This window comes from Solanum dulcamara, chromosome 2 (genome assembly GCF_947179165.1).
Source record: "Solanum dulcamara chromosome 2, daSolDulc1.2, whole genome shotgun sequence".
Lineage (NCBI taxonomy): Eukaryota > Viridiplantae > Streptophyta > Magnoliopsida > Solanales > Solanaceae > Solanum > Solanum dulcamara.
Genome location: NC_077238.1, coordinates 1,571,020 through 1,595,022, shown reverse-complemented (window position 1 = coordinate 1,595,022; position 24,003 = coordinate 1,571,020). Strand labels below are relative to the sequence as shown.

The following is a 24,003-nucleotide window of genomic DNA, read 5'->3' as shown; positions in this document are numbered from 1 at the left end:
CTATGTAGGACGAGAACGTCCTCTTCGGACAAGCACTACTCTTATTAGGGGGCGAAGCTAGAATATATGAAGTATGATCAGTAGAGCTCAATGATTTTAACTTTATATTTATTTTTAAAAAATATTTAATATGCCTAAATTATTAATTTAAAATCAAATTCAAAAGAACTAAAATTTGAATTAATAAATTTTATATTCTTACTTTACCACTCTTATAATTGAAAAAAGGGAAAAACGTATAGTGGCTAAAGAAAAGCAGAAGGCCAAACACACTAAGAATAAGCAAAGAATCAAGAAGTGGTCTTGACAATAACATAAACTAGATTTGTTTACTCATCAATTTCTTATTATATGAAAATGTTTGATTGGACACGAATACTCAATTAGGTAACGATAGATTGTTACTCAATTTTTTGAGATTGTCATTTTTTAATTGACGTGTTTAATTTCGTATGTGTGAGCTTGTTCGCTTTATCAATTCTAAGCTCGAATAAAGGAAGAGTGTTGCTGAAGATCGATATAATCTCTTTATTCAATAAAGGTAAGAATAAGATAGCGTACATCTTACACTCCTCACACTTCACTTATGAGATTATGTTTTTTCTTGTTATTATTGATGGGTTCGTAAACTAGATATTAAGAATATGAAACAGGCAAATTGAATTGAATTTAGACGAGTTAAAATGAGTTGAGTCTATAATAAACAGACGAGTCAATGACAAAAAATTACTTAGACTGAAATGAGCTTAATAATGGGTCATAGTCGAACTCGTATTTTCTTAACTCCTGATTTTGATATGTTTTATTTGAATCGAGAATCTATCATATATAATTTTTCTATCTTCACAAAATAACGATAAACCGTGTACATACCACCTTCCCCGACCTTATTTATGGAATTATTACACTGAGTATCGTTGTTAAATACTAAACCTTATATTAAACAATATAGTAAATTTATATTCTAGAAAAAAAATTCTTTTTTATTCGAGATATACCATTTGCTTAGGGGATATAATTAATAATTGTTCCTTTTTGTCTCTTTCTTACTCAGCTCTTTCCTATTTTACCAAAAATCTGAGTTCAAATTCCGTTTCACTTTTTTTTATCACTCTCTGCTTTTGACGCTTCCTTTGCTTTGCTTTTTTCTCTCCATTACTTCACCTTTATCTCTCCAATTATTTGAATTTCCAGAAGAATAACGCTCCCAAAATACTGCATTTTCTTCTCCAGATCCTTTTTCAGGTGAAAAATTCTTCCATTTTTAGGTATTGTTATCAATGTACTTTTTGATGTATCTTCAGGTTTCGCTTTCGTTTTTGCAGCGACGGAGTGTTTCGTACTTTCTCTGTTTATTATTGTTGTTTAACAACTCCTTGCGTAGCGGAGGAGAGGAGGAGTAACTTGTGATTTTGCTGGTTTGTATGTTTTGGTTTAGTTGGAATAATGCGAAAAGTTGTGGAAATTTGAGTGTTGTTGTTATGAAAATGAGGATTTTGAAGTTCAAATTGAAGTACTAAGGGATAAATTAGAGTTTAATTTGTGAGTGACATTTTTATGTATAAAAAACACTTTCTAAACCTAACCGGATACATAAACATGACCTTTAACTTGGTCTCAGTTGTCATCTATGACTTTGAATGTGCATATGACTTTGAATGTGCATAAGTAGACACTTAAACTTGTATAAAATTGAACAAGCAGACATACGCATCCTACGTGGCATAATACACATAGAAAGTAAATTGGCCACCTAAGAGGATACATAGGATGCATGTGTATGTTTGTTCAATTTTATACTAGTTTAAGTGCCTACTTGTGCACACCCAATGTTGAAGGACATAGATGTAAGCCGAAGCCAAGATAAAAGGCACATTTATCTATTATGCTTTTTAGTTTAGTTGGAATAATGAGGAAGTTGTGCAAGCTTGATTAGTGTACCTAAGCATTGTTGTTAAAAAAATGAAAATTTGAAGTTAATATTGAAGTATTAAGGTATGAAATTGGAGAGTAATTTAGTGGTTGAGGTGCTGACTGGTAACTGGTAAGTAATACCGAGAACAATGAGGAGAGGGGAACTAAGTTAAACAACCAGATGGCAAATTCTTTTATCAAAGTGAAATTTCCTTAAAATTGTCTTGATCAAAAGAACAAATTCTGCTTAAAAGTGGAGAGCTTACTGTTACTTGGATTAGTTGAATTAGAACTACATTGTGAGTATAGTTGATGTGTTTAATCATAGTTGAAATGGTCAGTAGCATGATGAAACAATAAATCTAATGCATAAGTTTGGTAGAGGATGCAACTGATCTAATAAGTATCTTTTGAATTTTTAGGTGAATCGTTTCTTAGGTTCATATCAGCTCTATTATTAGCTTTAAATATCTTATGCAATCTCTTAGCTCCTTTTTGATTAATTTGTACGACTGCTTACTAACCTTAAATTACAGTTTTATATTGTCTGTATCTTTATGTGCTTCTTGGGTTGGACAATCTAAATTATTGACTATTGGTAAGATATGGGACTAAATGGAAGGAAATGGATTGTAAGGATATATATAGTGGAGCCCGACTAGCATCGGATTGAGGCTTAGTTATGATCGTCCTTAGATTTGTATATGCTTGTCATTAAAATTTAAAACACTATAGCTGTTATCTGTTCTTTTAGTGATTGGGTTGTAGTCACATCATATCTTTTTCTTTTTCCAACCCCCTTCCCCCCCCCCCCCCCTGCATCTGTGTTTTCCCATCTATGTCTTAGTACAGTAGAGAATATATTGAATCGCATTGACTATAAAGAGGACATGATTAATCTTATTACGTCTCCCTCTATAAATGGTACCAGAGTCGATCTTTGTTTTTTGTTACTTATGTATAAATGACATACAAGTTTACTGACTGTATTTGTCAAAAAAGTTTTACTGATTGATATTTTTGTTCTGTTAGTTGGTAAAATGCCAGAGATTCAGTTGGGCGCCCATACATTCAGAAATCAGGGAGTGGAAGTAGCAAAATTTCACATGCATGACTGGCTTATTCTCTTCCTACTTGTCGTGATAGATATAGGTTTAAATGTGATAGAACCATTTCACCGTTTTGTTGGATCTGAGATGATGACAGATTTAAGATACCCTTTGAAAGAAAATACCATTCCCTTTTGGGCTGTTCCAGTAAGTGCAATCTTTAAGACAAATTGTGTTTGAGACAGTACATAGTTACAAAGGAGTACACGTGTTTTTTGTGCTTCTATGGTGGGCATTTTATAATCCACATGTCTTTCCTTGTAAACAGATTGTTGCTATAATCTTACCTTTACTAGTCATACTTGTCTTTTACTTCATCAGAAGGGATGTCTACGATGTGCATCAAGCTATATTAGGTATTCTTTTTCCCTTATGTGACTATCAGCTTTTGCCTGGTGGCAGTTATATTGGCAAGTATATATAACTGGATCAGATTGATCACTTCACGTGCTTTGTTCAGGATTGCTGTACTCTGTACTCATCACCTCTGTTCTCACTGATGCAATAAAAGATGCTGTTGGTCGACCCCGTCCAGATTTCTTTTGGCGGTGTTTCCCTGATGGAAAAGGGGTATGTTTATTCATCTGGGAATCTCCCTTCTGTATCAGAAACTAACATCATGTGCAACTTTCAATTATAATTTTCTGTGTTTAGGTGTTTGATCCAGTCACAAGCAATGTCAAATGTACTGGCTTGAAAAGTGTTATCAAAGAAGGACATAAGAGTTTCCCAAGCGGACATAGTTCTTGTGAGTATAACTATTCCCTATCAATTACATTGTTGACATCAGAAGTTTGTGATTATGTCCTTTTTGGTACTTGACCCTTTAAACAAAATCAGCTACCCTTTACTTTCGTTCCTTTTTCCAATGAAACTTTCTTAGTGATGTGAACTGTTCCCTTTTCCTCTGTACTGGTATTCTTATCTTCTCCCATTCAACATAGGATTTCACTGCAAGATTTTAGATTGCTTTTCCTTGTAACTAGTACAATTGATCTTTAAATAATTATATATAAAATACTGGAAGAATGAAACATCTGTGCTGTGTTGTCCAGTACAATTCAGTCAACTACCTGTTGAATTTGTGCTACAATTTGTTAAAATGCCAAATGATACATTTTTGTATTTATCACTACCCTATCACTCTTTTCCCCATATTTTTAACCTATAATTTTTTGATAGTAAAGTTTTCACCTCAAATGGCTCAGCCATATTAGTTAGCTGGTTCATAGGTGACATTGGCTTATGCTTGATTAATCTACGTAAGTAGACATCTGGCTTGTAATTCGGAATTCGTGCAAGTGCATAGGCGACTCTGGCTTTTGCTTCAGTTTTCACCCAGATATGACAATATGAAATGTTATGTTTCTTTATGTGTCTGTAAAGATGTTTAGTTGTTTTATCAAAGACCTTGGCTTGCTTTGAGTAAATTTTGGGTTCTTAGAGAAAACTGAAGCATGTTGGCATTTGTTGGTATCATGTGAATAGGGTCTTTTGCTGGTCTTGGCTTCCTCGCTTGGTACCTGTCAGGGAAAATCAAAATATTTGATCGAAGAGGTCATGTTGCTAAGCTCTGCCTTGTTTTCCTGCCCTTACTGATGGCGGCATTAGTTGCAGTTTCCCGGGTTGATGATTACTGGCACCATTGGCAAGATGTATTTGCTGGAGGTCTCCTAGGTCTGTATATTATGGATGAACATGTTTTTTTCTAGTTCTTGTTTCTTGTTGCCTTGTATGGAGAACTTATTGTTTATTTTCTTTTTGCCATTTATGCAGGATTGACTGTGGCTTCAATTTGTTACTTACAATTCTTTCCCCCTCCATATGATGTAGATGGTACTTGCACGCTTTCTTCAAGTATCTCTTTTCACATTACTCCTACTTCGAATTAACAAATACAAAGAATTAGCCAGTTTACTAGTTAAAATCGTTAACTGTAGTGAAGTAAATAGTACATCAATTTGACTGCCACATGTGTAGTGAGTTTGTATCTGATGGCTGACAGATAATAAAAAAGCTATGTACATGAGTTCCTTAGTTGAATTCTCACTTTCTTGTAAAAGCGCATAATATTGCTAGTCATTACACATTTTCTGTTGTTGCATCTATTGTTTGGGAGAATGGGAACAGCTAGAAATGTGCAATGCCCAAGACATGGCAAAGCACCTTTGAGAAAGCCGGCCCACTGAATGTTTTCTCTTCTGTTATTTTATCTTACACACCAGCATCTAATAGAGGAAAGACGGCCCACTGAGTGCTAAATTATTTTTGGCTTTCCAAATGCTGTTAGATGCAGCCTTTGCCCAGCTGAAGGAAAAACATATGTAAATGAAAAAGTTTAAGGGCCCAATATAACTTAGCCTATTGCTGATATTTCATGGTTGGTAATGCAAACCACAAAGGTTTACAAGGCTATGTTGTTGTTATTGTTCCTTTTCTGAATGTTTTGTATTGCTTTCCTTATTAGTTTGTTATGTTTTCTTCTCTATCTTTTTTTTTCTTTTCATAACTATTTTGATTCGCTGCACTTGAGCCAAGGGTCCTTCGGAAACAATCTCTCTACCTCCACGAGGTAGGGGTAAGGTCAGCGTACATTCTACCCTCCCCACTTCCCAGATCCCACTTGTGGGATTTCACTGGGTATGTTGTTGTTGTTGTTGTTGTTGAAGGTTTACAAGCTTTATAGTCCTTCCATTCTTAGGTTGGCAATTTTCTCTTGCATTTTCTAAATAATGCCCTGCCTTATTGCTGTTTATTTTTCTGAGTTAAAAGATTTCACATTTTCACTGTTGCTAGAAATCCTCAGTTTAATTATATGAAGACTCGAAAGAAGAAGCTGACATGCATGTACTTTTAGTTGATCGAATTCGTTATGGAAATTTTGATACACTGCCTATTCCATGTCCAGGCAGAATGCCCCATGTGCATTTACAAAGGCTGGCGGAACAGCGAACTGGTACACAATCTATGTCAAATAATCCAGGTTGTCTTACTATAAGGCAACCCGAAGTTGACAGTATGTATGTTCAACCTGAACATGGCATCGCCATATCAGAACACAGTGCCCGTGAGACTGGACCAATCTTTGATGACAACGTTGAACATGGCAGATGGAGGCATTGACTACATGTTTCCTCATTCATGCATTAACTGTATAGATCAGAATAGGTATTCTGCACTCTGTTAGTCCTCATTAAACAGGTAGATTTTTTAAGAGTTGCTTGTTTTTCCACTTCTGTGAATTTTTCTACCCTTGTAATTTTACATTTGATTGTTAGATTTGATTTCAAGAACTCGACATGCTAACTGGTTACTACCAAGTTCTCAAGTAATTTCCGTGATTTCGTTCATTGACGGCCTTATGGCCTGTGTTTATGAGCATTGGTTTAAGGGAGGGATACAGGCTGAGGTCCTTTTGTTAATAGTTCATGAGTTCTCCTTTTACTGAGTGTGGAATTTTTCAATATATGCATATGTGTCTGTGCCATTGTCTATAGTTTCTCTGAAAAAGTTGTTTCGGTTTATGTTGGGAACTTATTGGAATGAGGAATCTTAGTAGCTCGATTGATTGACTACCTGAACTTTCACCTTGTTGGTAAGGGTTCGATTTCCTACCTTGTAATCCCATCCCCCATTTCTCCGACCCCTAACCCCATTTACTAAAACCTCAATTCTCAATTGTAGTTTTTTCCCATCAATTGTAATGTAAAACTCGAAGGGGACTCATGAAGCAGCAGTAAAGTTATTTTGATGTGATTTATAGGTCATGTGTTCGACCCATAGAATCAACCATTGATGCTTGATAGACTATCTATAACACACTCTCTTGAGGTACCCTCTTTTTCCGAATCCTGGCTGATCGGAATGTCCTTTTTTAATTGTAATTTAATATTCACCTTTTGCACATAAAGTGTAAGAAACGGCAATCTTTGGCAGCAATTGGTAGTGATTATAAGTGGACCTTTTCAATTGTCTTTAACAGTAGACGGCCTTGTAATTATTTTTCTGTTTTTTTGGTCAAACTAATTCGGATTCGTATTTAAAAAGGCTCACTGGGGGTTGGGGTGTAAATCACTCTTTAACAAAGTGTTCTTTATTTTCATTTTCAAAGCTCAACTAGACCTCTGATTAAGAAAAAAAAGATCTTAATACCGTTTCACTATACCTTTTAATGGTATGGTGTCAGTATGTCATTTGTCATTATTCACAAGTTGCTACAAAATATCAATGCTCATAGCTTATCTACTCTTGCATTTATTTATTTTTCTTCCAAATTATTTCAAAAAAATAATTCTTTTTTTTTTTAGCCGATAGTCTATTGTTATTGCTATAAAATTTTAACTTGTTTGAAACAGTCAAATATGAATTTGGCTATTATCATCTAATATGTTCCTTTCAAATAGGATCAACAGTTGATAGTCAAGTTTAACTTTTTCTATTCTATTTTAGTAGTGAAGTTTAATTAATACCAACTTTTATAGTGTTTAAACTATAAATACATCATAAATATTATGTCATTTTGTTAATGTTTGTACCTTAATAACATAATCAAATGAACTTCATCATTGTCTTTATCCAATTAATTCTAACCTTAACATGTCATTCTTGTTCTATATAAAGAGTCCTTCTCACACTTAGAAAATCCACACTAATTCTTTACACTCCACTTAACTAATTATCAATGGATTTCATTCATCAAGTTCTTGTTTGATCTGTCGTTGTTAACAAAATCTCATCGATGGGAAATCTTGTTTTTTCGTATTTGGATAACTTAAAGAAATTTTGGGGGACGCAAAAGTACCAAAGATTAGGAGATGCAAAAAGGGATAACAACAAGAGGAAGATAAAAGTTCTTAAGCTTGGAAACAAGAGAAAGATGATTTTTTCGAAGATGAAACGAGCTCAGATTAAGCTCCAATGGAAGCTATTTTCACCATTGAAGCTAATGACAAAGTTTCACAATGCTTATGTTAATAAAATGATAAGTTTAGAAGGCTACAAGAAAATTAGTACTATTTGTGAAGGGAAAAAAGTTGCAATTGGAAAACCAATTCCAATGGTGGATTCTTCAACCAATGATGTGGTTGATTATAGGATGGTTTTGGAAATTTATAAAAATATAATGTCTTCCAGGGAACTAGCACAAAGATGTAGTCCTTTTCTGAATCTTTCATAAATGTAGAATGTTTTGTGCATCGAGTTGTTCTCATCATTAATTTTTATTTAGATAACAATTAAACTCCTTCCTTCCAAGTTGATTTTTGTTTTGATTTCATGATACTATTTTGTATAGAAACAATTTTATAACGACGTGTGGACCTTCATTTCCCTCCAAAATCAAATAGTTTTTAGGTAATTCTTATACATTGGATGAATTGATTAATCAATTTTCTTAATTACGACTTACAACATTCAGTGAGTTCTATAAATTTCACTTGATGAATACGATTTATTACTAACTAACGTTATCTCTCATAGGTTCGTCTTTTTGGTCAAAAGTGCTCATTTTAGGCAAAAGTCCAACAAAAAGGTTTTCATTTTCGAATTGTAGTTGTAAAAATTGAAAAAAAAAAAATATACAAAAAGTAAACAAAACAAATATGATGAGAAAAGCTAATCTCAAACGCAATTTCATAAGTATGATTTTTGTTCCATTCTCTATAGGTGAGTTTAATTGTCTAAAGTTTAAAAAATCAGCCCGACGCACAAAGTATCTCGCCTTAATTTTAGTTTATTATTTTTGCATTTTTCTCTCTGTATTTTATTTTTATTTTTCTGGAAAAAAAATGTTTCTTGTGGGTCGAATTCCACAGGAAAATGATGATTGGAAGGTTCTATTGAATCATTCAACATGTAAAGCAACTATTAGTGCCAAACATTTCAAACCTATATTTTTAATATAAGAATTAACCAAAATATATCAATAGTCTGTTAAATTTGCTACTAATACATTTCATTGAAAAATTTGAATTACGAAATGCATGTTTTAATTGAGCATCTAAACATATGACAAAGTATTTTTATTACACTTTCGACTCAAAATTTGAAAAAGCTTTTATCATGTTCTCAAATATCCATTATCTAGACAAGTTAACTATTTAAAATATATCACTTCATTTAATTATACGCATTGACTTTAATGAACAGTAAAACCTCATGCATGTTCCAATTGATATTGATGTGTATAATTAAAGAATGAAACGTATTTTATATAATTAACTTATTTATATGATTATTGTTTCTATACGCACAGTAACTTTTTCAAAATATGAGTAGGAAGCGTTTAATAAAAACTTTTTATGCTTAGGTACTCTATTGCAACACGTCACAATTTGAGTTTCTAAATAAAATTCACTAACAAATTTAAAAAGCTATTGATATATTCAACCTAAAAAATAGTACTTTACACTAACCTAATATAAAAGAAAGAATTGAAACTAATTGCAGAAATAATTTCTCAAAAGAACTAAATGAAGAAATAATGAAAGTGTGTCCTCCTATAGATATAAAAGCTCTTAGATGAAAGTCACATACTTCAACATGATAGCAGAACATTCAATGGTCTTGATTCTGAATCTCACATCACCGCTACCCATTATCAAGGGGAAATCATGTATTTATTTCATAAAAAAAATAATCAAATTTGCGCGTGAAGATGCATATTAAAAAACATAATTAAATACATAAACATGCTCTCCCTAGTAACATAATTTTTTACGTGAGACGATCACAATACCATAGAATACATTTAAGTTAGAACTTTATTTTATATCTATATAAGGTGCACTTATTTCCACCTATACAACATTTACTATTTGCTATTTGAGAAAATTTAGTAGTTGTCTAAACACAGCCACTGGCTCCCCCCTGCCTTTCTCTTTGCAACTTCTAGGCAGGCAATGGGCTGTCAAATACAAAACATTTATGACTAGTCATAAATCAATTGATGGAATATTCAATTTCCAACAAGAAACAACACCTAAAAAATTTATGCTCGGACTCTTCAAAAATATCGACAGGTGGATACCGGATCCTCCAAAAGCAGAGCATTTACAGAGGATCCAATATGAGTGTGGCCGCATTTCCGGAGATTCAAAGCAACATAGCCTATATGAAGAGATTCAGCCACTTTAGGCTTCAGGGCCACTAGCAAATAAGTTAATAAGCCCGCGACATACTTGAGCTGAAAGTTGATGAGCTTGAAAGAGCTCGCCATCAACGTTCCATATACTCTCCTTGCCGAAAGAAGTGAATGTGAATGCTGGAGTCTGCTTAGAGGAATGCGGAAAATGTCATGAAAGAATAGCTTCATAGAAAGATTAGCACGAGGAGAAGAGTTTTTCGAGGAATTCTTACCTTGTGGTGCTCGACGAATTCAAAATCTAGTGGATTGCCATCCTTCTTTGCTAGCTGGAGAAGGTGACTGCATAAAATAGACAAACATCGTGTGGACGTCAGCAGGGCTAAGATAGGTAATACCCATGCTAAGAATACGGACACATCCAAGTCGAATCATGTTGGTCTCTTTCTACATTTTCAAGTCATTAAAATCCAATGACTAAGCATACATATTTGAAGTTTATAGATTCTGAACTTGCCACTGAATTCATAGCTCATTTTAGTTTCTAGGTTCGCAACTAAATATTTATTCATATTTAATGGATTTTCTAATATAAATACAGGGTATAAGCAGAAGTTACTAGTCCGAACCCACACCAAATATGCTAGCTCTGGTCATGAGTTTAGACCTTAAGCTTCTAGGTTAATTTAGGGAGGGGGAGAGAGAGAGAGAGAGAGAGAGAGAGAGAGAGAGAGAGAGAGAGACGATTACCACAAATAATATGCGTGAGGGCAGTCCTTAATTAATATAAGATGTAGAAAACCATCTGAAAGATGTGCATCAGCCACCAGACCATCGGGCGCTTTTTCATTTCTGCAAGAGATCACAGCAGCTCCAACACTAAGAAAATGCCCTTTCGACTTTAACCATCTTGAATCTTTTGAATAGGGCTGCAAGCTAGGACATTTTGCCGATGTGTGGCCTGCTTTCGTTTTGCAAATATTGCAGTTTGCACGACAAGCTACTCTTTCAGACTTTTTGAGAAGGGACCACAATCCCTTTGTCCATCTGCCCGTCGACTCTTTCTCAAGACCAATGTTTTTCTTTTCTGATTCAACTTCCAAATATGCAACTTCTGCTTCATACGATCTACAGAAAACATGAAGTTGTAAAATATACCACATCAGTAAGAAGCACTCCCTCCGTTTCAATTTGTTTGTCTTACTTTCCTTTTTAGCTCATTCCTAATGAATGTCTCTTTCCTTTTTTGGCAACTTTTTAATTCCAACTTTAAACATGGCATGTTTATATTTTGCATATCTTTAGTTGAAGACCGTAAGATTCAAAAGTCTTCTTTACTTTCTTCAAACTCCATGTCACGTCAAAATCCGACAAACAAATTGAAACAAAGGGAGTGTATGAAATTGAGTGATCTAGGGAATTAAGCTTAGAGGAAGTATAGAGTAGCATGTGAGATCATTGCCACATCCAAGATGCAGTACAAGGCATGGATCCAGATTCAAGTTGGTCTTATAATCAAAGGTGGATTTGGCATTTTAAGTTTATGGGTTTAGGACCTTCACCCTTTCTGTTTACTGGATTCTTGTTGTATTATTATTGATTCGGAACTCTTAGTCGAGCACATGTATTTACACATATTAAGTGAAACTATCAACACAAATTTACAAGGTCTGGACTAAAAAAGCTGCTGGTTTTCTGCTGAAACCGTAACTTCCACAGTGGATCCGCCACTGCTTATAATAAAATCGATTCCATCCTCCACCCGGGAGGTCGGACGTGCCCTGGGAGGAGCCTTGAGGAAAAAATAGAGAATCATGAGCAGTGACTATTTTGGACCCGTTTGGCACCAGACCTGTCAAGGTCCTATGAACACCGTCCAACCAGCTCAACCACAGAAGGTCGAGAACATGTTAGAACGTGTTTTCACATAGATATAATCAAGCATCTACTCTAGCCTCCCAATATTACTAATCGAAAACCTCATTACTGACAGCAATATCCATGAGCTAAGAAGTAGGGATGCTCAGTAAGATGGTGGACAGTGGGTAAAATTGCGAATAGAGCCTACTCTGAAACCATTTTTGCACCAACAAATTTGGTCAACAAACCATACCTGTGACGAAGAAACACCTTTGTTCCCGCATAATCATATCGCTTAGGGCCCATCCACCTGTACTTTTCACTCTCAGTGATTACATCTCCATAAAACCCGTACCTGATAAGTAAGCGAATGATTATGAAGGAGGAGAGGAATTTAATCTTAAGTTCACAAAGAAGCATGCATTGTCCCTGCATGGACTGCTCATAAATGGGCAGACGGCTAACACAATGTATAGTAAAAGGTAACTGAAACTAGGTGAAAAAGAAATAAGGTGCGGGAAATAATACGATCTCCTGAACAGAGTATAAGAAGAAAGCCATTTACCAACTCAAAAATTTAAAAATCTCATGAACATACTGTAACACCCAGTCTGTAGGGGACCATAATTTGCATGGAATACTTTTGAGGCAATGATTCAGTGCAACCATGACCATCCAATATCAAAGATAATATTTTTTATAAGTATGAAATTTTCAAGGGCCAGTAGCGCAAGGTTTTGAAATTCGGTGGATAATTGGTCCCGCCCTTCTACCCTTCTCCATTAAAAATCAGATTTTTATGTGCAGTAGCGTTCAAATCCGTGACGTAAAACCATAGATTATGATAAGAATACCAAACCAAAGCAAAAAAGGAATCGATAGAATAAAGCCTGCAAATTTGATAATGTATCGCTCACTTTTCAACTAAATGCCACACATATATACCAACAAGTTAAAAAAAAAAAAAGTAGGCTCTCTACACCTGGATAAACAACAACACCACACCCAGTGTAATCCCACAAGTGGGATCTGGGAAGGGTAGTGTGAGTGCAGGCCTTACTCCAACCTTGGGAGGTATGGTTCAAGTAAAAGCATTACAAAGCAGTTCGAAAAACGAAAGACAATGGGAGTGAAGAAGCCAAGACAAAATGCTTAAGAATGCATGACAAAGCATCCTAAAAAAAAAACATTCACTACAACAAAATAATATGATAATCGAAGTGCAAGAAACATTAAATAGTAACAGAAATGGAACAACAAGAACTCCCTGAGTAATACTACGACTAGTGGATATTGTGGTTCGAAACAAAGCAGAAGAAGGCAGAAAAGTGTGCCACACACTAACAGTGAGTATCTAAAACAGAGACATTCAAAGAGCTGCTGGTTTGAAACAGCATATGAGTGAACCAATAATAGATGAAAATTACCCAGCAAAAGAAGCTGCATAACGTACACAGGGTTCATCCTTAACTGTAGACGTCTTTTTCCATCTTACAACTTGAGCTATATCAAGGCACACTACTTTACCAAGGATGATCTGCAACGCAGAAGTCATAGCATCCCTAGCCCCTGTAGTACTGCAAAAATGAAAGTCAACTAGCTTCTCAAAAAACAATAATGCAGCTAGCAATGTATAAAAGATTGTGAAATGCTAAGCATAACATACAACAACATACCCAGTGTAATCCCACAAGTGGGGTCTGATGCTAAGCGTAACATAGGATTTTAAAAACGAAATCCACATGCATATTAAGTTATACTCCCCTCGTTCTACATATATATAGTTTAAGACCACAAGAAGCCAAAGTTACCATTCAACTATACTAACAAGAATCAATATAGGACCTTACCAAATTACAATGGCATCTGTTGATCCTGCTGGAATAAGTCCAAATCTGAATTTTTCATTTGGGAAAGAAAACTCAAGATCTTCTGCTGCTGAGATGGCAAAGGGTAAATCAAAGATATTGTATCATTTAAAAAAAGTTACTCGCAAGAGTAAAGCATCAAAGGAGAGGAAAAAGAAGGGAAAAAATGATAATGTTTTCAAATACAATGTTATCAATCATATGTCTCTTTTCCTTCCTATCATTCTGGTTATGTCCATCCAAACAATGCTTTAACTATCAGATATGCGACACTTTTATTTATTTATCACAACACCCCCACTCTCTTGTAGGCCCGATTCTTTTTCTTGGGTCAAGCAAATGAAAACATTTTGTAGTGTGTGGTAATGAGACTGGAACCTGGAAACCCTCTACCAAAGCTAATACAGTAATACCATATTGAATGTGTGAACCGTCTGATCTAAAACTTCAAAATTTTTAGAGGATGGGCATTTTTAGAGATCTATTTTAGGCTTGCAACACATAAGATACAGATTCTTAAGATTATTAATCATGATTATAAAATTAACTAACCTGTTTGGCAGGAATCATCTCCGGTTCCTGTAATTGCGGATACACTGTTCATAAGCACACTTCACAAATATTGATTATGCAAAGAAAACAAGTTACGGAGAGAATTTACGTGTTTACATACTGAGATTTGTTGATTGCTTTAGAAGAGGAGATTCATCTTCACCGCTATCACGTGGGTCCCTGATATCCACATTGGTATCAAGAACAGGCCCGTTACCACTATTCTCAACGGGATGGTTAAGTTCAGAAGGGCTCGGTGGATATGAACATTTGTGCCTCGACAAGAGAAGACCATTCAGTATTTCATTGAAAAATCCATCACCACCCTGAAATGATGTCAGATAGTAGAAGATCTCAGAAGCCCAAGCAACTTGGTGGTAAAATTGTTAGAAGAACTACAATATAAGCTGCTAAATGGCTATGTAATGTATCTTGTATTGATGCATACATGTCTACCCATATGTTTTGATGGAAACAAAAGGATCATATGGATCTTTTAAGACACTCTTATTTTGCTAAAGATGTACCCATGTTTCTTGCATAAATATGCATTAATGACACGCTAGTGAAGCATTACTACCGCGTTTAAGTACACCCTTAGCATCCCTTCCCCCCTTTATTGTTTGAATCCCCACTTAAAGAATAGCAAGAACTAGCAAAAGCAGTGAAATCCTTGCAACTCCACCACATTGGTAAAACGAAGAACAAATGCATCAAAACAAAGTTTTATCAACATTATTAATAGGGAGAAAACCTGACAAATTCAACTCTCCCTTAAACTCATCAAATGGCTATGAAAAAGGATTTGAAGCATTAGACAAATACTTTTTTATCAGTGGACTGAGTTACATTTCCTCTACGCATCTCCTAAAGCAAATTAGAGCCAAAAGCTGCAATCCTCAAGTATCGTGTTACTGATATTTATACACTTCAAAAGAGTACTCAACTTTGACACCAAATAGAAAACTTCATGGTCGAAAATCCCCCCTACCCCACACCACCCCCCACCACCCCCAAAAAAAAACCCATAGATATCTCTCACTACTTTGTACTTACAACTGCTACCACGCCATCATACAAACTGAGCTCTCTATTTGTAATGTAAGACATTATGTCCAAAGCTTGTCCTGCCCTTTCTGTCACAGTAACCTGATGAAAAGAACAAACCGAACTTAAAAAGAGTACAAACTGGAATATAAACAATAAACGTATCCACTTTAAAAGCTAAATTCTCCAAGTAGTTTGCAGATAGTGGATAGAAAAGTTAGGAAAATAAATCCTATTACCACAAGATTGAAGAGTAACCCCCATGAAACTGTTTGTGTCAATGTGAACAATTTGTCTGATCAATAGCCACTACTCATGAAACTCGTATAAAACTCAAGAAGCAAGATAAAACTGGATAGAATTCATATTATATCTTTAAGAAACCACAAAGAGCTTTGCAAAAAAAGTCTTGACATGTTGACTATTTACTGACAGCCATAATATATCAAAGTGACAAAGTCCAAGAATAATCATCCTCAAACTAACATAATGAAACAACAATTCTTTTCTGTTTTTGATGACCGAAAAATCCATTTAGGGACAACTCTTAGGACAAACCTGCAGCCTTTAAAACTCGGGGATAATGGGTCTACCCCTCTAGCCTTTTCCACTTAAATACCATGCTTAATTTGCATGGCATAGGGCTCAAACTTGTGACCTAAGTCACAGGTACCTCAACCTTTTGCCACTTGAACCCGGGGAGGGGGGAGCAATTAAACAATGAATTTTAATTGACCTGATTGACTATTTTGCAGATAAACAGAAGAAAGCTTGAATGAGTTTCAGGTTTTCACTACATAGATATATTATGCTTCTCCTAAGGTAAGGGATTTTGCTACTTTGCAGCACATGAAGCATGTTTGACATAAGTAAGACAACAGAAACGAAGCATTATTTTATGCAGTAGATGTTCTATGTGTGCTGCTACTGTGGAAGATGTAATCACCTTTTGGTGCATTAGCCAGATAGCAAGTCAGATCTGGATCATGCTAATCCCTAGGATAATTAAGGAATTGCTGATGAGTTGGCGAGGGAGAAAGCTAAACGAGGACAGGAAGATGTAGTTCACCATTCCAGCATGTATTTTTGGGTAATTTGCCTAGAGAGAAATAAAAAGATGCTTGAGGGTATTGCTGTACATGTGCGTAGTCTCAAATACAAATGTTTGAACTTTATGGCTTCGTAGTGTTACATGAAAGATGTATATGACATGGATGCATCACCGGAATTCCTCAGTTCCAGACATTTATAAGGAGTAATTGAGTACTTCTCAAACAAATAAGGGGGCAACTGAGCTTTTACACAATGAAAATATTCTACACCTTCTTGGTGCTGTTTAGTCAGATAAATAAAAAGTTGCAGACTTTGAGCTTAGTAAGACATATTTTAAGATGTCAAGAGTGTATAAAGCTGATACATTAAGCAACCTTCTGAAGATAGTAATAATGCCATTTGACAAAACAGGCCACCATTTTGGTCAAGTAATATTTAGCATTACTTACTTGAAAGAAATGCTATAACATAACGGTCTTTCTATTTATAGCATTTTCAGAAACTTTTATCTCGAGTAAATTTTAAACAGAATTTAAATGAAAGATAGAACCTAAAATCATTCATTTTTTTTTATTCTTCTGTTGCACTAGTTCTTTTTACTGTAGGGATGAAAGCAAAGGCGAATACCAGTCCAAATAGTATCTTCGGGAAAAAAACAAAAATTATTAATGTTGACTGGTTAATGCCCATAGAGTAGCAAACTTTATACATATTTCACTTTTTCTGGAGACGTTTAATTGAATGAAGGTTGATAAGGGAAACAAGAATGAAATAAAATAGGGTCAAGCAGCAGAGCATCATTCTCATAGACTATCTAGAATGAAATGCACATTCAGAACATCCCTTAATAATGAAACACAAGCTACCAGAAAACTTTACCTTCATTTTCACTTTTGCTTGAGAAAATATCGGAGCCACTGCTTCCCAAACTTTACATCCGAGTCCTTTCCCACTCTTTGGGTTAATAAAAACCTACTAATCACAAAGGAAAAAGTCTGAAGAAACTTAAACTTAAATCTGAAGTTAATTTCTGTCACCATTTAGAGAGTATCAGCACTACCAGAGCTTCAGCAACTAACAAAAACGCCAATTGGTAATGGATAACTTACTAAACGTACCAGAAGGTTCTTTGGCCGCTCAGCGTCCATGTTTAGAAGATCATTAATCCGATTAACCCACATCTGACATGTTTGTGAATCCTTATGTCCAAAAGTGTAAGAAGATGGAACCAAAACAGAAGGTTGCATCTTTGATTTCTGGACTCCGCGTATAGTAAATCGGTACATCTGTATCAACATATGCATAGTGTTACCTCTTGATTGCAGTAGACATAGTTAGATCCTTAACTGTTGTTAAATAATTATAACCTCAAATGATTGGCCCAAGAAGGAAGCTTCGTGTACCAACCCCCAATCAATAAACTCTGCAGAGTATATATCACTAAAACACAATGTGGTTTCACTTTTAGAAATGCCAAAACAAGATGATGGATCCTGCCCCTGCCATACATTGAACAGTCGACATCCATTTCCTTAAGGTCAGCAAAACATCTTTAATATCAACAATCCAAAGGAAGTAAAGATTAAAGAACAACAACATACCCAGTGTATTCCTACAGGAGGGGTCTGGGGAGGGTAGAGTCTAGACCTTACCCCTACCACGTGGAGATAGAGAGGTTGTTTCCGAAAGACCCTTGGATCAAGTAACACATAACAAGAAGTTTGAAAAAGACAATACATAGGTAGAACAAGGCATAGCAGATAAGACATAGCAAATAATAGAGAAAGCATAACAGACCATGCAGAGCAGAATAATGTGATAAACGAAGCACAAGAAACCACAAGTAGTAGCAATAATCGAAAAGTAAAGAGTTAGGAAAGTGAAGAAACAACATTTTGTTACAGCTAAAGGTTAATTCAAGGACTACAATTCATAAAGCATAAATAGGGAGTTAAATTAGCTTCATCTGCAAGATTATAAGGTACCCTTTCCTTTAACTTCCCTAGAAAACTTAGACATTGGCAACCTCAACTTACCAGAGACTACATAGCATGAAAAATTGATGTTCTAGTATTTTAGTCGATCAAATTATTTGGACCTTCGGTGGAGAAGAAATTGGTGTACTAGGTATCTAATTCAACAAATTGCATAAAAGTTAAAACAAGACATCAAAACCACTTGAACTAAAGAGAGCTGTAATTTCCACTATCAAAAAAAGAAGAAAAAAAGAAGAGAATTTCAGACAGTAGACTTCACTTTGTTTTAGATATCATACATGATACACCAATAATATTTTCTCTGAGCCTGTTAGATTTATATACACTAATTCTTTAGCACCTTAATCTAATACCACCATTTTTCTTGAAAGTGCTGAAGTTTTCATGCCAGCTCACAATACTTCCTCTTTACTACCTCTACTTTTCAATGTACAATGATAAGATATGACTTTCCCTCGTCAATTATTTAAAACATGCATTTCAGGCGTATCTTTGCAAAAAGCTGGCGAGAACAAGATGCATGGTACCTTTAACTACAACATTGTTCTATTTGGTTAGTTACAAATATATCAAATCTCACTTCAAGCTAAATGCACATCAAAAGCAAAAAAAAAAAAGTGAAATTAAACGATAAAAAAAGAATCTTTGTGCCGGAAGCGTATCGAAAACAATCTTTCTACCTCCCCAGACCCCACTAGTGGGATTGTACTAGGTATATCGAGCCGAATGTTTATCGGAAACGGCCTCTCTAGCTCACAAAGATAAGGGTAAGATTTGTACACTCTATCCTCCCCACGATCCCACTTGTGGGATTACACTGGATATGTTGTTGTAAAAAAAGAATCTTTGCAGGGTTCATCGGAAACAGCCTCTCTACCTCACAAAGGTAGGGGTAAGGTTTGTACATTCTACCCTCGCCACCCTCTCCAGACCCCATTTTCGGGATTACACTGGATATGTTAAAAAAAGAATCTTTGTGCCGAGGGTCCATTGGAAACAGCCTCTCTAACTCACAAAGGCAGGGGTAAAGTCTGTGTTCACCCATCCTACCCTTTCCAGATCCCACCCTTTCCAGATCCCACTTGTAGTATTACACTAGATATGTTATTGTAAAAAACGAATCTTTGAGCTCCCAAAGCTCCAACCTCCAAACCCTTTCATGTCAACCAAACAATAAAATGGCATATATTCCCAACACTGCATTGTAACGGACAACCCAATTCACCAATAACTAACAAATCCAACAGATTATTCAGAATAACAAAACTCTCAAAAAGTGATCATAGAAAAGCATAAGTTAGCAAAATACACAAAATATAGGAAGATGGGTAGAATACCATTTAACAAGCTCACAATCAAAATAATAGGAGTTTCAAAAAAAAAACATAAAAAAAAACTTACATTAAGTACAGATTCAACAGATTTCCAAGAAAATCTATCAAAAGTTTGAGTAAGAATAACTTCTCCATCACCATCCAAGAACAAATTTGAGCTAAAAATTGAATCTTCAGCATTAAATGGTATATTTTCTGGAAGATTGTTTTCCAGAAAACCATTTTCATTTGGGGTTCTTCTCTCCATCATATAAAAAAAAAAAAAAAAAAAAAGAAGAAGAAGAAAAAAAAACCCAAATTTTTCTTGATTCAAAAAAAAAATCGTCAACGAAGAACCCTATTGGCTAATCCAAGAATGCCCATATCATCCAAACACTAAAAAAAGAATTTCAATTTGATAATCAAAACTTTCCAGAAGCTGAAACATTTTTTTATTTTTTTCGTTTTCTTTTCTTCTTTTTTAGGATTCTTTTTTTTTCTCTCTTTTTTTTTTGTGTTTTTTGTACAGCTGAAATTTCAGAATTTCATTATTAAAATCTTATAAAAGTCTATTAAGACTGCAAATTAAGAACTTTCAGCAAGCGTGATGCGTGGTGGGCTAATGATTTTTTATTTTATTTTTCTTAAATTGACGAGTTGAATCAAATTTGAATGAATAATATGTTAGTATGATCTAATTCGTAAAATTTATTTGGGTCGAAATTTTCAACCATAACTTATCAGTCTGAATTGTTTGGATATAAGTTGTTATAATCATTTATAATTTGTTGATATGATTAGAGTTTGATTTCGAAGGAGTTTGGACATGTTTGAACAATTATAGTTTGTAAAACATTATTGCATATTTAAACGGTAGTAACTATTTAAATTATAATATAATTAACGCAATTCAATTATTAATTTATATTTTGTTTTAATATTGAGCTACAAAATACAAAAATGACAACAAAATGAATGTAAAAAGAACGTACCACAAAATAAAATTGTCACATTTTGTTCACTATTAACGTTAACATTTGCAACAAAGAGAACTCGAAAAGAAACCAAATAAAAATCTGAAAATTCTTGTTAACATTTGACAAATCATATAATAATCAAGTGTTTGATATGATTTTTTCTATGAAAAATTTTCTTGGGAAATAAATGGTACTTATTTTTTTGATGTTTGGTTAGTAAGAAAAAAATATTGTCCCAAAAATATTTAGATGTAGTTTAGGCAAATATTATGACATTGAATCTCACCCCGACAACTAAACTCGACTCCCGTCATTGAATTGGGACCCAACTTTCAACCCTGAACACTTGAACTCTTGGCCTGAATTCCGACTCTCAATTCTATCTGAATTCAAAACTCACGAGACAATCCTGACACTAGTCAGGAGTTTGGTCCTAGGTCGAGGTTGGATTCGGGTGAGAATCGTATCTCGGATTCTAAATAGAGATTGGATGGTGTAGTCGAAAGTAAAGTTCGAAAAATACTTTCAATCACATAATGTGTTAATAATCCAATCAATCTTTTCGGAAAATAAGTTAATATTAGTATTATGAGATTACATATTCAAAAAGATCTCAAAGTGTAATTTACATTAATAAAGTTTAACATATACTGCATGTGATGATTTGAAATTTTGAAGTTGGATATTTCAATTGATTCCTTTTTGTTTTCTTTGGAAAATGTATTCTCCCCCATACTTCAAAACAAATTAGTTGATTTTGACAGTATGCTTAGGTAGAAGAAATTTCTTAATATATATACGTCTATACAGAATATAAATAAAAATTATTAAATTCACGTGAAGTCGATTTTATATTCGCCCTTAATAGTATTAAAATTATTTTCTCCCATTTAAAATTGCTAAACAAATATATTGAAGCTAGTGAGAGTTTCACACTTTTTCTTTAAAAAGAAAATTAAATTTCGGACGATCCTTATTTAACACTTAGGGTCATTTGGTGTGAAGGATAACACCAAATAATCTCGAGATTAAATTATAGTGACACTTAAGTTGATGTTTGGTTGGCAAGTCCGGGATAACTTATCCCGGTATTAATAAATAGTACCGGAATAAGTTATCCCTCTTCTTGGGTGGTATACTAATCCCGGAATAACTTATTCAGGGATAAAATAGGTAAATGACAAATATATCCTTTTAAATGTTTTTTATACCTCACTTTTCACATTCATATATATTTACATTATTTTTAATACCATATATAACAACATTCACTCCTTATTTTTATGATAATTCTTCATATTTTTTCTATTAAAACATTACACTATATAATATAATTTATAAATTTATTTGACTAATTCTTATGTTTATTTATATTTTGATTTCTCATAAATTCTTTTTTACTTTAACAAACTTAAAATGAAAATTTTATTTTGAAATTAAATAAGAAGAAAATTTTATTTTTAAATACATACGGACATCATGGAAATGCACACATAAAAATATTTAAGGTAAAGAAGATGAAAGTTTTATTTTATTAATGAATATTGAATAACTAAAGCTTGCAAAGAAAATATAAAAAACTAAATAAAGTGAAGGGTATTTTTGTAAACAAACAACTTATTCTTAAAATTTATGCAATGCATATCATTTTGAATACAACAAACTAAACACTCAATAAAAAATAATCTCAGCATAACTAATCTCAATATGACTTATCCTATCATAACTAATTCCATCATAACTTGCATTCAAACCAAACGACCCCTAATGTATTTCAAAAATAACTGATGCTAATTTATTTGATGAGTGATTTGATGCTAATTAATCTGATATCAAAATTAAATGCATTGTTCCTAAATTATAACATATCCCACCAAATTTTCCTTCATTGGAAAAGGAAAAAAGAAATTATTGAACTTGAAACCAAGTTAAAAATAGTAATGAATATATAATTTTTTTGGTAAAACTTAGATTAATGCATAAATTAAAGCAGATAAAGTCAAAGCAAATGTTATCAAAATCCAACTACATTTTCAAACTGAAAAAGTCAAAACTACCCATGTGTCTGTCTACCTTCATAGATCAACTGTCAAATTTTAGTTTAAAATAAGGTACAAATTACAATGTAAGAAATATGTTATATTAAGCCTGTTTTAGAATTATATTATTTCAACTATTGAGTAATAATACATATTAAATATGACGTATGAAAAATTAAATAGTAGACAATAATAATAACATATTTAATGTAATTTTACAACTGAGTTCTGGAAACTGGGGAGAGTAGTATGTACACAAACCTTATTCTTATCATGAAAAGTAGAAAGATTATTTTCGATAGATTATTGGCTCAAGTAAAAGCATAACAAAGCAGTTCGAAAAATAAAAAAACGATGGAAGTAAAGAAGCCAAGACTAAATGCTAAAGAATACACATGACAAAACACACTAAAAATAAACAGTTACCACAACAAAATAAGATGATAATCAAAATGCAAGAAGTAACAGAAATAAAATAACAAGCTGAACTTAATGAGTAATGCTACGACTACTAGCATGGAAAAAAAAAGTGAATCAACTCCCAACTGCCTAACTAGCACTTTATATTAGTCTCCTCCACAATTTCCTATTTAAAATTATGTCGACGGTAACCTGAGGTTGCATCACGTGAAAAACACTAACATAAGGGTTACAAGTGCATCACTTGAGTTAATTAAAGATTCAAAATACTTAATTAGATATCACAAAGAATAAAATTATAATTTACCAATAACCCAGAGATCAAAAGTATTATTTATAAGAATAAAGAATATCCAATAAAATCTAAACTATATTTTTACATGGTAGATGTAGGGGTATTATTGGCATTTTGATAATTGACATTGGATTTAGAATTTGATTACACTTGCTTTTAATTATACTTTATCCAAATTTACTAGAAAATTAAATCTGTTTTTAGTCATTAATGCTCAATATTTAGTATATCTTTGAAATATTTTTGACCTTTTTAATAAAAATCTACAATTGATAAGGTAGATGTAGGATATTTTTGATTTTTACATAAATATCTACAATTAACAAGGTAGATGTAGGGTATTTTTGACTTTTCAACTAAAATCAACAATTGATCATAAGAGGGTAGAATGTATGATATTTTTCTTACCTTTTTACTGGACCAATTCTTGTTTTACTTAAAAGGGAGAAAAGAGAGCACAATTTGTGCACAATGTGTT

The 24,003-nt window shown here is 33.7% G+C and overlaps 2 protein-coding genes across 3 annotated transcripts; one reads left to right on the top strand and one right to left on the bottom strand.

Annotated features, from left to right (window-relative positions):
- The first annotated feature begins 1,099 nt into the window (after window positions 1-1,099).
- LOC129879918 (lipid phosphate phosphatase 2-like) lies at window positions 1,100-6,321 on the top strand. Its single transcript, XM_055953659.1, has 8 exons — window positions 1,100-1,245; window positions 2,947-3,170; window positions 3,292-3,379; window positions 3,484-3,593; window positions 3,678-3,771; window positions 4,512-4,700; window positions 4,800-4,859; window positions 5,932-6,321. The coding sequence occupies exons 2-8, from the start codon at window positions 2,955-2,957 to the stop codon at window positions 6,144-6,146; spliced, it is 972 nt and encodes a 323-aa protein (XP_055809634.1). The 5' UTR covers window positions 1,100-1,245; window positions 2,947-2,954; the 3' UTR covers window positions 6,147-6,321.
- Window positions 6,322-9,679: 3,358 nt separating this feature from the next.
- LOC129879917 (ceramide kinase) lies at window positions 9,680-20,341 on the bottom strand. 2 transcript variants are annotated; one of them, XM_055953657.1, is made up of 13 exons: window positions 19,883-20,341; window positions 17,852-17,983; window positions 17,603-17,770; window positions 17,364-17,456; window positions 15,441-15,533; window positions 14,506-14,710; window positions 14,385-14,411; window positions 13,815-13,902; window positions 13,392-13,541; window positions 12,218-12,319; window positions 10,855-11,232; window positions 10,380-10,446; window positions 9,680-10,291 (listed from the first exon to the last, which is right to left on the bottom strand). In XM_055953657.1, exons 1-13 carry the CDS (start codon window positions 20,063-20,065, stop codon window positions 10,154-10,156), a joined length of 1,824 nt encoding a protein of 607 aa, XP_055809632.1. In that variant the 5' UTR covers window positions 20,066-20,341; the 3' UTR covers window positions 9,680-10,153. The 2 variants fall into 2 exon arrangements, with proteins under 2 accessions (XP_055809632.1, XP_055809633.1); XM_055953658.1 differs by having other exon boundaries at window positions 13,815-13,899.
- Window positions 20,342-24,003: the final 3,662 nt, after the last annotated feature.